This window comes from Python bivittatus, unplaced genomic scaffold (genome assembly GCF_059951505.1).
Source record: "Python bivittatus isolate LINGU-HERP-01145 unplaced genomic scaffold, Pbiv_v1 ctg000350_np1212, whole genome shotgun sequence".
Lineage (NCBI taxonomy): Eukaryota > Metazoa > Chordata > Lepidosauria > Squamata > Pythonidae > Python > Python bivittatus.
The window spans coordinates 42,504,733-42,520,549 of NW_028277074.1; the positions used below are offsets into that span (position 1 = coordinate 42,504,733).

A 15,817-nucleotide genomic window follows, 5' to 3' on the forward strand; every position below is an offset into this window, starting at 1 on the left:
ATTAAGTGTTGTCTCCCATGTGTGCTGCCTTGAACTCCAGAAGATATCAAAATACTACAATAATAATTAGCAACAACAACAATAATAGAGCTATTCAGGCTAATATTGCTGCTAATAGTGCTGGTGATAGTGGGACACAAGAGGGTGAATTAGATTGGTTTTTACCTGACCCAACAGGGTGGGACCAAGAAAAAAAGAACGGCATGTCATGGATCCATTACTGCTACCAGTTTTCAGATTCCTTATGAAATGTTTATTTTTGTCTGCCTTTGAGTTAATTTTAATATTTTATAAGTATCTATGTGTACATATGTGGAAAGAGAGAGAGGAATGTTTTAAGTTAATGGGCATTTTATTGTACCTAATATTATCTGGTATGTTTTAATTTTTTGTAAACCACCTTGAGAAGTTAGGCATCTTTAACTAACTACAGGTGTGCAGGTAAAATACTTACAGTTCAAAATCCTACTGAATTCAATGGTGTAGTGCAGTGTTTCTGAACCTTGGCAATTTTAAGATGTGTGGACTTCAACTCCCAGAATTCCCCAGCCAGCATGGGGAAGTTGCCATGGTTGAGAAACACTGGTGTAATGCATTGAGCTGTTGTTATTATAGGTTGATTAAACATGCCTATATTATATTATATGGTGTTGTATTGTTCAATGACCTTGAGCTGCCTGTATATGCTGCAATTCATGTAGACTCTCTGGAGCTCTAGAAGTGTTAGCGAAGCAAGCAACTGAACAACTTACCTTCCTCAACTCCTTTTGTTTGATCAGTAGGAAAGACACAACAAGTACAACTTCCTTTTTGGCGATTGTGCACAAATTTGCCTCCTGAGTGAAATGAGGGACAAAGTTAATGGTGAATTGAACACCACCCTCATTCCAATTCATCTTGCTAACTGTGGAATAATTAATCTAGTCCCAAGTTGATTACTAATTAATTAATCTTCTTTGGTCAGCCAGTGTATAAAGGAGGAATCCTTCTCTTAATCCTCTTCCTGATAAACCTGATTTTTTTTTAAAAAAAATTCCTTTTGCTTTGGGTTGAAGGGTGGGGCAGGAGCAGAAATTAATTCTGGAAGCTAGGTTTGCTCTACAATTAGCTAAGCCTGGGACTCTGTTTTTCTATTTATATCATATTCCTTGACCACTTTATCTTGTTTCTTCAATTAATCTCTGTATAGGAGTGTGTGTATCTCAGCTATGTAACTCAGCTTCTTGCCTGCTTTTTTCCCCTCTTAATTATTGCACAATTTTGCTGATTCTGATATCTCTTTGGTCTATTGCCATTAAGTTAACAGATAAAGGAATTCAAAATTCTGGAAGCACACAGAATGGAAGTTTGGGCATATCACAAGTAGCCTACAACTATTTTTTGAGTCTCAGATATCTAGGTTCTATTGCCCATCCTTTGTACCTATAGCATCTACTCTAGAATAAGTCATGTTCCTTAGCTGTCATTGCCACACTAGAAAACACAGACTAAAGGATAGCAGAGAGGCCCAATTCAGCCACAGATACAGTTCTCATATTCTTTCAAGCTCCCAGTGATCTAACTGGATACATAAATGGATATTATTTATTCCTTTTTAGGACTTGGGATCTCAACTGGACTCCACAATAGGACAAAGAGAAATAGATTCCTCAAAAATAGCCACCACACCTGCCATTTGTGGATGACATTGTCACATAAAATAATTCTGCTCACTGTTTAATTCTATTCCAGGACTCTGAATTTGACCCCCTGAAATTTGCTAGCATCATTGAATGTGAAGAACCCAATAACGACATACGTAGGTTTCAAGGCTTCATGTGAGTATAATGTACAATTTCATCTGCAATTTTGATTTACTTACTTAAGGTGGAATTGCCGTACCATAAAACTATTTTGGATATGAAGGTACTTATGTTTCTAGCATTCCCCCCCCCCCAAATTTACAATTTTGTGCATCTTGGTGCTTCATTGCTAGGAAGGGATCCCAATAATAATAATAATAATAATAATAATAATAATAATAATAATAATAGTAGTAGTAGTAGTAGTAGTAGTAGTAGTAGTAGTAATATGCCAAACCCAGTCTAAACATCTGGTTGTCTGTGCGACCAACAACAATAATAATGGAATTTTTAAGCAGAATGATGATTGGTTGAATACTTTTTAAATAGCTATAATTGGTTTTCTATTTTAATGTGGGTCTCTTTTTTAAAATCTCTTTATTTTCTCATTCTCTTGCTATAATTTTCATGGCAAACAGCAGTTCCTGTCAGTACAGTGCCACAGTATCTGCCATCTCTGAATGGAGGAACAAAAAGTATAGGGGCAAATCCCTTCCTGTGCCAGTCAAGCATTCAGGACAAAAAGGACACAACCAGCAGCCTGTTTCTTCAGTTTCACAAACTACCATGAGATTTTAGGCAATGGTTGTTATATTTAGGCTTCTGTAAACATTGTTTCGAGTGATAGATTGTTCCTGTGCCTACTATGAACTCTAAGGATTATTGAACCTTGTAATCATTATGTGAGATAAAAGATCTTTAGCAGACAAATCAATAGAAAAACTAGTTTGTAAGAGAATCGGTCTGCTCTCTTACCCCTTCCTTTTTTTGTTATCTGCTGTACCATTATATTTTTGTGACTGCAAACTTCTTGGGGGAAAGGCAAGACTTTATAAGTACATACAATACTATGGAAATGAAAGCATTAGTAGGTTTTTTTTAAGCAGCAGTACATTGAATTCTTAAAAACTAAATGAATTATGAACTGCTGCAAAATGTAGTGTATCATCAGTTTGGCTGTCATTCCTGAGATGGTGTCTTAATAAACATAGCTAATTTCTCTAGCTTCTGAGTGCTTGCAATCATTTTCTGTGATAGAAATGATTGTCAGAAAAGTATTGCCCCCTTTCAGGATATGTTATTCCAAGCTATGCTCCATAGCCTCGTAGAACCCTCAAAGGACCCTTTCTGCATCCTGTGAAGTCCCAAAGGCCTTCACCAAATTTCAGCAGCAAAACACAGTTTTTCAGTGGCCCAAGGTTTGCTGTTTTTTGGTTTCCTGAAAAGAACTAGGAAAACACCCTCAGCTTTATTCAACACATCTGTTTTTGTTGCATTCCACCAAGAATCTTCCGCAGAACCTCAGCCAGAGATTTTCCCCACCAGTTCCAGTGAAGTCAGTGCTTCCCTAGCTATACTGTTTGCTCCCAAGCTCTGTGAAGGTTGGCTGTGATTTTGTTCAGTACTGTATGGCTACACACGCTTTGAAATGATTCGGAAGGGCCTTGTTCTAGCATGGCAACTCTTAGCTATGAAAGCAAGCCCTAATATTTAGTTTTCATTGGTCTGTATTTGTGAGGAATGTGATGCAGATCTTTGCATTTCCTTGAGCTTCCTCCTATCTGCTGTTTCAAGTATTTAAATGTTATTTAGAGCAATACATAAATAATTCATGTTTCATAATGACATGTATTGAGGTCATGTATACAATAGTACATAAAACTCTTCAATGTGCTTTTTTTCTCACAAGTTTAAAAGTGATGAAGTATCCAAATGATCTTTTTGTTTCACAATACTGAAAGAGAAAAATATTGCAGCGATGTTTTATGAAATACCATGATAGAATACTCTGAAATAAAGTCTGAGTTTTCCCATTATGGGAACTAGATAGGCTAAATATAAAGTTGTCAAATTCAGCCTTTCTAACTTGTCTAGAAATTGCTTACACTTAATATATTTTCCTCCTCCATCTTGTTTACTTAATACAAGTTATTTATAAATAAATTGTTATCTCCCTCCTTCTTTCTTTATGGCAGTGTTCATAAGAATGGGAAAAAAGTCCCACTGTGTAAAGAAAATCTTTTGTTACGAGGATGCACTGTTAGAAATACAGAAGAAGTCTCTGGAATAGTGATCTATGCAGGTAAACTGTGACTGTTTTCCTTTGAACTTATTATATTCCTTTCCCTCCCTCGGAGATCCCTTTATATATGCTATTATGTAATACAAGTTGTGTTTTTACAGGCCATGAGACAAAAGCCTTGTTAAATAACAGTGGACCACGTTACAAACGCAGTAAGCTTGAAAGACAAATGAATTGCGATGTCCTTTGGTGTGTCCTCATACTTAGCACAGTGTGTTTGTTTTCTGCTGTTGGTAAGTTCCTCTAACTTTTATTCATGGACTAGAAAACATTGAACTCAGAAAAATCAGAATGAAAATGCAGATAAATAAGTATTCTGAAACAGCCTCTTTAGGTTTAATTAAATGTTGAAAGCCTACTTCCGTAGGACTGAATTAGATGGCTGGGGAGAAAGATTCCCTTCTTCTTTCAAATGTATATGCCATATTCTCAGCCACTAAGATAGTGCCAAAAACAGTGTATGACATATTAAATAACAACAGTACACATCTCAGTCTTGTTACATTTTGGAAACCAACCTGATTTAATCCCGTTCTGTGAAGCATAAATTCAAACATAGCTTAAAAAAAAAAAAGGCAACAGAGAGAGAAGAGAGCATTAGGACCAATCTCCTTTAGCCCATACAAAATTATTCCCTAGAAATAGAGATGGTAGTAATGTTCTGACCTCTGAGGAAGAGCTGAATACAAATGTGGGTAGTTTTTACAAATTACTTTTAAAGCATTAGATGTTTTTTGTAGTTTAGATTAAAATCTGGGCTGGGAGAATTCCCAGATCTCTCTTTCCCTTCATTCACATATACAATGCACTAATCCTGCACATCGTTCCCAGGATCTCCAGTCTTTCAAACACTCTTATCTACCCCAGTTTTCTAATTCAAATGTGGGAACAATAGCAGCACAAATTAAGCAGAGGGATAGTGGGATGTCTCCTAATGCCCACAGTGGCATTTTTTAGTTTGTCACTGGATTTAAAACATAGGTTTCATCATTTCTCCCACACACACACTTACACAGATGCTTGTGCAACCTGATTTCTACTATGTAAGATAATTTAATAATAATGTTCCTCCGGCTCAGTATTCTCCACACTAGCTACAGCCGGTAGGTTTTTGCAGCCTTCTTAAAAATTCCAAGGGCCTTGTACTCACAAAACATGTTTTATGTAATAATGTCATCATCCTTCCCTAATACAAGTAACTATCTTATATCAGATCATTGATCTATCTACTGTACAAGTGCTTATATCAGATGTGTAAAGCTTGGATCCGTTGGCCATGTTTGGATCTTTGGAAGTTGGTGAAGGGCACCAAATTATCTAAACCTGGTTTACACTGACCAGCTTTCTGAGTTTCAGAAATGAGTCTTTCCTTTTATCACCTGAAAATGTCAATGTTAAAATGTTTCACCATATGCATGCATGCAAATCGTATGACTGCCACTGAACTGCTATATTCATAAGCAACATTGGATTTTAGGAATGGATATTCCTAAAATCATCTAACTTTACAAGATAAGAAAGATCAAAATAGTATTGTCTCAGAAGACAGAAAGCGTGTCAGTTAAATATGTTTACTTTTCCACACTGCTTAATCTGTGTTTTAATCTCTCCCTCCCCTCCTGCAGGGCATGGAATCTGGGTCTGCCAGTATGATGACAAAAAGAAACCTTTCTTTGATGTCCCAGGTCCCGATGGAAACTATTGGTCTCCAACTCAAGCTGCGTTTTATTTATTTTTGACAGTGATTATAGTTTTTCAGGTAACAATGGAGCATAATACTGAAATAACATAGATGTTTCTGCCAATTCATTTGTGACAACCCATTGCTTTAAAAAAAATAGAGAGAGAGAGGTAATTAATTTAAATGAATAATGCTTTAATCTGATGTACACTTGCCTGGGATTAAGCATCACTGAATACCATGGAGTTCATTTCTGGATAGATATTAATAGAACTGTTATTTATTTATTTGTACAAACATACAAATACTCATATACTACATACTTCATAGAACTCAAGTCAGTTTCCAATTGTACAAACATTTATGCATTAAAGACATATTTTCTCCTATTCAATTTTAGTCCAAATCTTGCTGTTCAGAAAAATCATTCTTAGTGAATGTGCTAGAAACGTTAACCAACTTAACCAGCCCAATGAGTAGCCTGTAACTGTTGGTTTCTTATTTGTTTACATAGGTAGATTCATCACAGTCATAAACACCAGCATAATATAGTTGCTTCCAAAAAAAATACAACCTGATTTCTCATAAATGCTGTCTACAATATCCAAAATTTATCTCTAAAATCTTAAAAAAGCAATCCACTACAAGCTAGACCACATTAGTTTGTCTTTACCAGCATCCAGCGTATGAAGCCAAACCTAGATATACTATTGGAAAGCCCTGTTCTATGGCCCTTGCAGGTCTCATAGCTGAGCTGCCATCAAACTCAAAAGAATATCTGTGTAGAAGGGACACTGTAAAAAAACACATGCCTCTAATTTCACCTCCCCAGATTCACCAAAGCAGATTCACAGAATAAAATAGATGTTATGATATCTGTTTGTTAATACTGCTAAAGGGAGAATGTTTTACTTAGACCATCATAAGAATTCAGCATTATTTCATTGCTAGTGCTGGAAAGGAGACAGATGACAATAAATCTGTTCTTTCAAACCTCTGTGTAGGAGTGTCTGGGAGACTGTTTTTGTAGCCCATCTCACTTTCATTGTTTGATAAGTCTGCTGGCATTTTCAAGACCTAATATAAATACACAGAGCCAGTTTGGTGTAGTGGTTAAGGCACCAGGCTAAAAACCGAGAAACCGTGAGTTCTAGTCCCACCTTAGGCACAAAGCCAGCTGGATGATCTTGGGCCAGTCTCAGTCCTAACATACATACATACGTACATACATACATACACACACACACACACACACACACACACAGACCCCGATTTAGAGGAAAAGTGATCATTTGAAGCCTTTTCCTTACATCAGTATCAGCCAGAATCAATGGGTCTAAACATACCTGAATAAAAGACAAATATACAGTAAGTTGATGAAAAGTAACCATGCCTGCAAATCTGTTGAAATGAACCTTCATTTAATTACTGCACTACAGATAAGTCTATGGACTGCAAAGATAGAGTAGGAATGTGGACTCCACTATTTCTAGAGCATGTAGGAGATAATGTGCATTCCATAAAGCAGCTAATAGTTATTTATATAATATTCATGTATATTTGATCAAATATCAGACCGTCATCCAAAACAATAAAACAGAAAAATAAGACAAATGTGTCACAATCCACCCAGGAAAGTGCACAATAATAAAATATGAACGAAATTTAATATAAAAGTCCTCTGTTATGCCAGGTATCTAGCATAAATTTTATCTCTATAAAAATTGCAATAGAGAAATACACACTGGATAGTTTTAACCTTTCCAAAATCGCAAGGGCATATATACTCAGATACAGGAATTTTATTATACAGTATCTACCACTTAAAAGGGCTGAAAGTAAGACATTATTCCTGGGTCGAAAAAAATCTTAAACTGGGGGAAGGTAAATGTGCTTGGATAGTTTTACAGGTTTCCATATATTCCTACTACCAAGTATTGTAATGCTCTGTACTAAAGAGCCAATTTCAGCTTCAAGTTCTATGTCCTCTAGCCTGTGATAGATCAGGCCTTTTGGCCTGATCATAGCCAAAAGAAATAAGATAATCTTTGGCTAATACAATGGGATTTAATTTATTTTCCACTGATGAAGCCCATAGTGAAATGTAATCATCTGCTGGAGCCAATCGCACAAGGCCCAGTGGGGAACAATTTAATTTCAGCCAGTACTGCATTTCTGAGCTCTGTATCCAATCCAAGGCAACCCTGCCTCAGTCCTGAGAACTGGCTTAGGGATGCTTTTAGAAGCAGAGAGAATGGCCCTGAGAAGTTTAGACTTTCTGACCTCTTTGGGGTTTTGTTTGTTTTTTTAAAGAAAACCCCAATCTGTGGAGTCCCTGGTGCTCTCTGAGCTTGGTTGTTTGATTGCAGACGTTTCATTACCCGACTAGGTAACCTAGTTTTATATCTGTGCCACATATAAAATCTGGGCTAGGGTTTTGGCCTCAAAAAGTTTAAGAGCTCCAGGTACAAACACCCCTCCTCTAATTAAAAAAAAAAAGAATCTTCTGATAGTCATCGAGCATTTAGAAACTTGATGTATTTGTAGTGAGTTTTCCAGGACCTTGTGACATAAAATATTGTTCTAAGGCAGTGTTTCTCAACCTTGGGCACTTGAAGATGTGTGGACTTCAATTCCAAGAATTCCCCAGCCAGCCATGCTGGGGAGTTGAAGTCCACACATCTTCAAGTGTCCAAGGTTGAGAAACACTGTTCTAAAGTATTGAAAGGAAGAGAGTGATTCTTTGCTATTTCCACCCACAATCCTTCTGTGCTGTTTCAGCTGCTGGAAATGCCATTAATTTGGACTTCTGGCATTTTCTGATCAATTTTTGGAACTCACAGATGTGAATAATAGTTTTCAATGCTCTTCCTAGTCCAATCAAACTATAAGAGATAACCCCTGCCTCATTCTCATAAAGGAGTAGAGAAATCCTGCACCAGGCACTTTTAGGAACATGGACTTCCAAGTGATTTAAGGCTCCCACCATACCACTAACACAAAATATGAACAAGACCGGGGCTAAAATGCAACCCTTCTGCACCCCCTTTGCAGTTGGTACACTCTTTGTGAGCACTCCACAGGGTCTTACTTAGAGCAATGTATCTGTATATAACTAACAAATTAGAAACATCAGATGCCTATTGATAGTGTTTTGTAGCCTTTTCCCATAATATTGTTCAAGATATCAAATTAAATGAAATTTTAAAATCAAGGAAGGCCATATATAAAGGAGTTTTAATTCTATAGATGTATTTATTGGATGATGCAACACAAAAATTAGAACCACCATCAAGCTCCCTGTTTGAAATCCCACCTGTTCCAGTCCAATTATTTCTTCACAGTTTAGCCTGGTCCGTAATATCTGGTCCAGGTGTCTGGCATAAAGCTTGGTTATTACATTGAAAAAGGCTGATAGGTACATAACCAGAAGGATCCCCTTTGGTGTCTCTCTTATGAGTAGGCACAACAAGGAGCTACAATAGCATTTTTGCTTCAAAAACCTTTAAAGCAGTAAAGAAATATTGGTCACCTCTTCTACAGTAGAATCTAGAGACAATGGCCACACTTCTGTGATGGTATTTTAGGTACCTTCCCAGGTGTTTAACGTTTTATTTATATTTTATGTACCTTCCAGGTACTTAAAATCTCATTTATTCAGTAACTTCCTTCCTGTTGCCAACTACAGCATTTTTCTGGTTTTCTTTAAAAAGCTGTAACTTTAGTTTTTCTTGGTTTACCGTAGCTGTTCAGAGTTGTAATACCCAACGATGGCCAAATGGTGCAAAATGAGTTGAGATAATTACCAGATACTGTAGCGTAGGGAAATGGTAGTTATGATTCTTGAGTAACACATTTAAATAAAAAATGAACAATAAAGGACCGTTCAGGATAGGAATTGCTCTAAACAGTTGGAACTGAAGATTTCACTCTGGAATATGTGTTATGCTATAGCTGTTAAATGAAAAACCACCTATTTCCTTCAAATTAAATTTCAGGATAGCAAATCAGAAGGAGACTTAAAATTGATAAGTGTTGATAATAATCCTCCAAATAGTGAGATGATGTGTTTATCAGTCATAAGGTAGTTTATCAGTCATGATGTGTTTATCAGTCATAAGGTAGACTATTAATGTAGTCAGAACTACATGATCAGCATACTACAATTTAGAGAGCAATATTTTAAAACACACACATATATATACATATATGTGATGGTAATTTTAAATTTCATAACTCATGAAATTATATCTATATCTATATCTAAGCTGATATTCATAGGATATGGCTTTATCTTTGAGTGGAAAATGTGGCATCTCCCGATTTTATTTAACTACAACTGCTATCTGTCCAGCCAGGATGGCCAGTGGTGAGAAATTCTGGAAACTGAACTTTGATTGCATTTGAGAGGATTACAGGTTTCCTATATCCTCTATAATGATTGATTTTAAAAGAAAAGCCACTCAGAAACCTCACCTCCTTAATTATGTATTGAAGTATGTTGCATAGAACATAATTTCCATTTTAAATATGTTATTTGGTTGAGATATTTAATTGTTAAGATGATGAATTGAGGAGACCCAGGTTCAAGTACATCATTAAGTCCTGAAGTTTATTGGGTGATTGGAGCCAGTCATTATTTCTGAGCTCAACTTATCTCACAGGATTCCTATAGGAGAAAATTGGAGGATAAAGTGCTGTGTACAGTGCTGTCTACTCTAACAAATACATAAATCAGGGATCTCTTTAACTGATGGCCCTTGGTCCCAGTCAATAGATATCCTCTTTGCCATGCCTGCGGATTAGAAGCTGAAACTTGCTATGGGAGATAAAGGTATCTAAGCATAGTTTGATTACTGTCCCGTTCCAGGCCTCCCTTTCAGCTGACTTTTGAGGCTGTAGTGTGGAGGAAAATAAAGTCAGTGGGTTCCAAGAAAACCTACATGACTAACCAATTAATTGGTCAAGTCACACTAGCTTTCAGCTTATGTCTTTCCTAGGAAAAGACTCAAATACACTTCATTCTTGTACATACTCTTCTCTGTAGTTAATGAAATGCTGAGCTGGGAATTTGACTACAGTAGTTATAATTGTCTTCCAGAAACTAAGAGGCTCCACAGATCCCTGCACTTTGGCAAGATTTATTTATTTATTTATTTTACGCAATTTCTATAGCTGCCCATCTCAGACAAGTGACTCTGAGTGGTAGACAATCATAAAAACAGTTAAAACCAACATTTTATATAATACATACGATCGATAGATAGAGAGATCCGCTGAGAATGATTATAACCTTAGATATCAATATAGCCAGGAAACAGGACCCTTAACACATGCTGGGCCCCAGGCCTGGGCACATAACCAGATCTTCAAGGCCTTACAAAAGGCCAACAGGGTTGGGGGCATCCTTATCTCTGGAGGGAGAATGTCCAAAAGGGCAGGGATTACAGCAGAGAAGGCATGCCTCCTAGTCCCCACCAATGACTGTGAGCAGATTATTATTATTAAATGATTTAAGATTATTAAACATAATTAAATATTTAGGAGGCAAGCGGTTGGCATACATGGACTGTTAAAGAAACACGATGCTCTGGGACTGTCCATGCTAGGCATTCGCTGGAATTTCATCCATTTCTGGTTGCTTTATCAGCCACTATGGTTTTCTTGGCCCTTGCTGAGCTGGGAATTTGACACCTATGAAAAGCCCTGGACTTTTCCAACAACACACTCCTGGGCCCACTTTATTTCACAGGGTTGTTGTAGGGAAAAATTGGAGAAGAGAGTGCTATGTCTACTGCCTCAGTCTTGGAAGGAAGGTAATATTCTATTGCAAATAAAGGCTTTTATGGGTTTCAGAAAGTATGTGAAAAACTGCTAAAAGATCTCTGGGGGAAAAAAATTATAACACTTTGCTTAGCAATTACAGAACATGTTGCTCATTTCCACAAAAGCAACTGTTGAGGCAGTTGCTTTTGCACATAGACCCACACTATGTTCCTTGTTTCAATTCGTGCTGGAAAGCTGATTTAAAAACCTGTTGTGTATATCGACAAAACGTTAGGACTATTAATTAATGTTGTTTTCTTTTGCAAGCTCTTTTATGCTGGCATGATTCTGACTGCACTCTCTCTTTCCTCCCTCCCTCCACCCCTACAATCTTTTCCTTCTTCTTTTCCTAGCTTCTTTCAAGCTCATCTTATTACCCTGAAAGTATTTACTTCTCTTGAAGCTTTTGATAATAACACCACCAGACCTAATTATGGATATCATCTCTGCAGCTGCTCCATATGCTTTCCTAATCTGTCACAGTAAACCTTTGCAGATACTCTAATAACTTTACAATGTTGGCTTTAAGTCAGAATATATAAGTTCCAAAAAAAAAGGTACAGTACAATGCAGCCCTATTCATCACTAGTTGATTCAATTACGCATCTTTTCTGCCACCTTGATTTTTTCTTCTGTTAATGACTCTCTATTTTTATACATTCCAGGGTCTCATTCCAATTTCCTTATATGTCTCCATTGAAATTGTTAAAATATGCCAAGTTTATTTTATTCATCAAGATAAGGATTTGTTTGATGAAGAGACAGACTTTCAGCTACAGTGTCGAGCTTTGAATATCACAGAGGATTTAGGGCAGATTCAGTATATATTTTCTGACAAGACTGGAACCCTCACTGAGAATAAAATGGTTTTCCGGAGGTGTACAGTTTCTGGCATAGAATATTCCCATGATGCTAATGGTAGGTGCAATACTTTTTCATTTAATTTAACACACACAGGATTAGCACTCATCGTAAAAATCAAGTGCATGGTTTTAGATGTGAAAACAATCTGCATGGAAAAATGTGGAAAGGATGATTTTGAGAAAATAGCATACTAAAAATAAAGCCCACTTTCTAGTTTGAAGTCAGTTCGATGCAAATCAATCGGAGGGTTTGGTGAATGCACAGGTAAGCCTTAACAACTGATGCTCCCTTACTTGAGGGCAATTTGCCTGCTTTCCATTTATAAGACTACAGTTTTAATTTGTGACATCTTTAGTTAAAAGGACCTGAGGTACCAGATGATGGGCAAGACACTCTTCCTGAAATTTTTGAAAGTAATCAGTAATGCTAATCTAAGAGTATAACACATATACCCCCACCCCAAGTCCTGCAGCAGTGATATAGGAAAATGCTGGAGGTGGAAGATCACTTTAGTGATAATAGCAAAGGCACCATTTCATACTGAACAAGAGAAGGCTGTGGTAAACTACTCCTGTATCCTGTGTATATACTCCTGTATATAGTGACACTCAACAAGCTACTGAGGAAGAGCTGAGAGTCCTTCAGAGTACTAATGGTGTTTATTATGTGGCTACATTAAAGCCTTCAGGATGTCTAGTTGCTGATGTTGCCATGCAGGAAAAGAAAATCTGAAGCTAGAAGACAGAATAACAACGGGAACATGGAATTAAGAAACATGAACATGGGAAAGCTGAACACAATGGAAACTGAATCACTTACACATTGACATCTTAGGCATCAGTGAACTGAGATGAACTGGAATTGGACATTTTCATAACCGTAATCCTTCCATCCCCTTATTCAACACTTTTTCAATTGTCCAGTCTAAAAATCATCACTTTAACTCTTTCTGGTTTCAGCAAAAAGTCCATAAAAGGACTTACAGGAATTGATGGAATATCTACAGAAATATAGCAGGCAACAGTAGAAATATCAGTAAAGGTTATAACCAAACTGCGCCAGCAAATCTGGAGAATGTTGCAATGAGCACAGATTGGAAGAGGTCAGTTTACATACCAATACCAAATGAAGGAAATTTAACAGAGTGTGTGAACTACTGTATAATACCCTTAATTTCACACACTACCAAAATAACACTTAGGATCCTTCAATACAGATTAGAGCCCTACATGAAAAGAGAGATGCCAGATATTCAAGTTGGCTTTAGAAAGGGCTAAGGAACATGAGACATTACTGCTGATGCATGCTGGATAATTGAGAAAACCAAAGAATACTAAAAAGAAGTCAGTATGTGCTTCATTGATTATAGAAGGGCTTTTGACTCTGTCAATCATGTCCACCTGTGGAATGTGCTTAGAAAATAGGAATCCCAGGACATCTCATTGTCCTCATGCCCAATCTGTACACAGAACAAGAAGCCACAGTATGGACAGAACATGGCAAAACAGACTGTCTCCAGGTCAGCAAAGTAATGAGACAAGACTGCATACTCTTCCCATATTTATTCAACCTATATGTAAATATAGAATTGGAAGAAAATGAGTGTGGTTTTAAAACTGGAAAAAGAACCATCAATAACTTGTGCTTTGCTGATGACACTATTCAGATTGCTTTTTTACAAATAAAAAGAACAACATATAGTGATATAAGTTGACCAGAGTCGCTATGTTGAGCACCCTCTAAATGTGGCTGGCTGGATAAATAAATAAATAGCTGAAAAACAGAAATGATCTGCAAGCTCTAGTAATGAACTTCAGAGAGCACAATGAAAAAAAAGTGGAACTAAGATTAAATATAAAAAAGACCAAACTAATCACACAGGTACAGCACAGCTTTAGAATTGACACTGACATGGTGGATAGCTTCTGCCTTTTAAAATCAACTGTCAGTAGTTAACCAGAAGTCAAGAAATATGAAGCATATTAACATTTGGTAAAAATGAAAGCCTTGGAAAAGATATTCAGATGCCATGAACTGTCTATACCTACAAAGATCAGAATAGTGTAGGCAATGGTTTTCTCTGTGACATTCTATGGAAGCAAAAGTTTGAAGAAGGAGGATAGAAACAGTATTGATACTTTTGAATGTTGGTGTTGGAGAAGATTCCTGAATGTATCATGGATAGCAAAAAAACAAACAAACAAATGGATCACTGAATAAATCATCCTGGAGTTGTCACTTGAGGCACAAATGACGAGTCTCAAATTATTCTACTTTAGACACATTGTGCAAAGACCTTGCTCTCTGGAGAATTCTATAATGCTGGGAAAGGTGGCAGGAAAGAGAAGCAAATTATGACCAGCAGCAAGGTGGATGGACTCAGTTACAGCAGCAGCGGATGAACCATTGGAAGACCAAAGAACCAAGTTGGGGACAGTTCCTTCTGGAGAAAATCTAACTATGTGGTTGCTAAGAGTTGACACCAACTTTATGGCACATAATCAGTCAAAAAGAATATAACAATACTGTGGACTTTAAAGGGTTCATATATGCACTAAGCTAGTAATGAATAACTTTTTTTAACTGAGGACCATCATCATCATTACTGGTGATAGTGGTGATGGTGGTGGTGGTGATGGTGGTGTTGATTCAGGACAGAGCGATGCTCTAATGTTAACAGAATGAGTAGGGCTGAAATGTGTGGCCATTTTTTTTTGTTTCATTTGGGGAGATCTGTTGATTCCAGAGGTTTCAACTATATATTTTAGATCTTAATTAGTAAGTGGCAGGAAAAAAAGAAATAAATGCATTGAAATAAACCCAAAAATAGTATTGGGTTTATTTCATAGTTCTGTGGGGCTCTGATGTTAGCAAAATTAGCCTAGGGATCTAACAAAACAAAGTAAAATCTCTTTTGGTTTGCCCTCTGCATAGACTCAGTGAATTCTGGGCGAGGTTGTCTGCTCCATTTTACGGAGACTAAATCAGCAATGAAATTGCTTCTTAAAATTTCATGTTAATTTTTTCACAGCTTACTTCCAGACCATTTAAAATTACACAGCTCAATCTTACATCCAGTTAAATATCAATTGATGTTTTAATAACATATTGTCACTATATAACTAGTATATAACTAATCCAATAAAAAATTCATCCAGGACTATTTCTGGCATCATTCTTATAGCATCCTCTCTAAACTTACCACAGAGGCACCATGTATTTCATTTAGCCCCAACCAGCTGGCATTTCAGAATTAAAGACCTGGATGTTCCCTCAGACTTTGTAGCGAATCAGGGAGATGATCCTGAGTGAGATGATCCTCACTTAACGACCACAATAGGGATCGGAAAATTGGTCGTTAAGCAAGTCACCATGTGACCAGACCCAACTTTACAACCATTTTTATGATGGTTGTTAAGTGAATTACTGCAGTAGTTAAACAAATCCAGCTTCTCCACTGGACATTTTTTGCCGGAATTCGCTTAACCACATGATTCACTTAATGACCATGGTGGTTCATTT

At 36.9% G+C, this 15,817-nt stretch overlaps 1 protein-coding gene across 3 annotated transcripts in view; it reads left to right on the forward strand.

Annotated features, from left to right (window-relative positions):
• ATP10A (ATPase phospholipid transporting 10A (putative)) overlaps positions 1-15,817 on the forward strand; it is a 135,374-nt gene that overhangs the window by 76,117 nt on the left and 43,440 nt on the right. For all 3 annotated transcript variants that reach the window (XM_088145011.1, XM_015887280.3, XM_025163619.2), the window contains exons 3-7: positions 1,732-1,817; positions 3,818-3,924; positions 4,026-4,157; positions 5,550-5,683; positions 12,097-12,349. In XM_088145011.1, the coding sequence (XP_088001137.1) occupies positions 1,732-1,817; positions 3,818-3,924; positions 4,026-4,157; positions 5,550-5,683; positions 12,097-12,349 (712 nt within the window). The remainder of the gene's footprint in view (positions 1-1,731; positions 1,818-3,817; positions 3,925-4,025; positions 4,158-5,549; positions 5,684-12,096; positions 12,350-15,817) is intronic.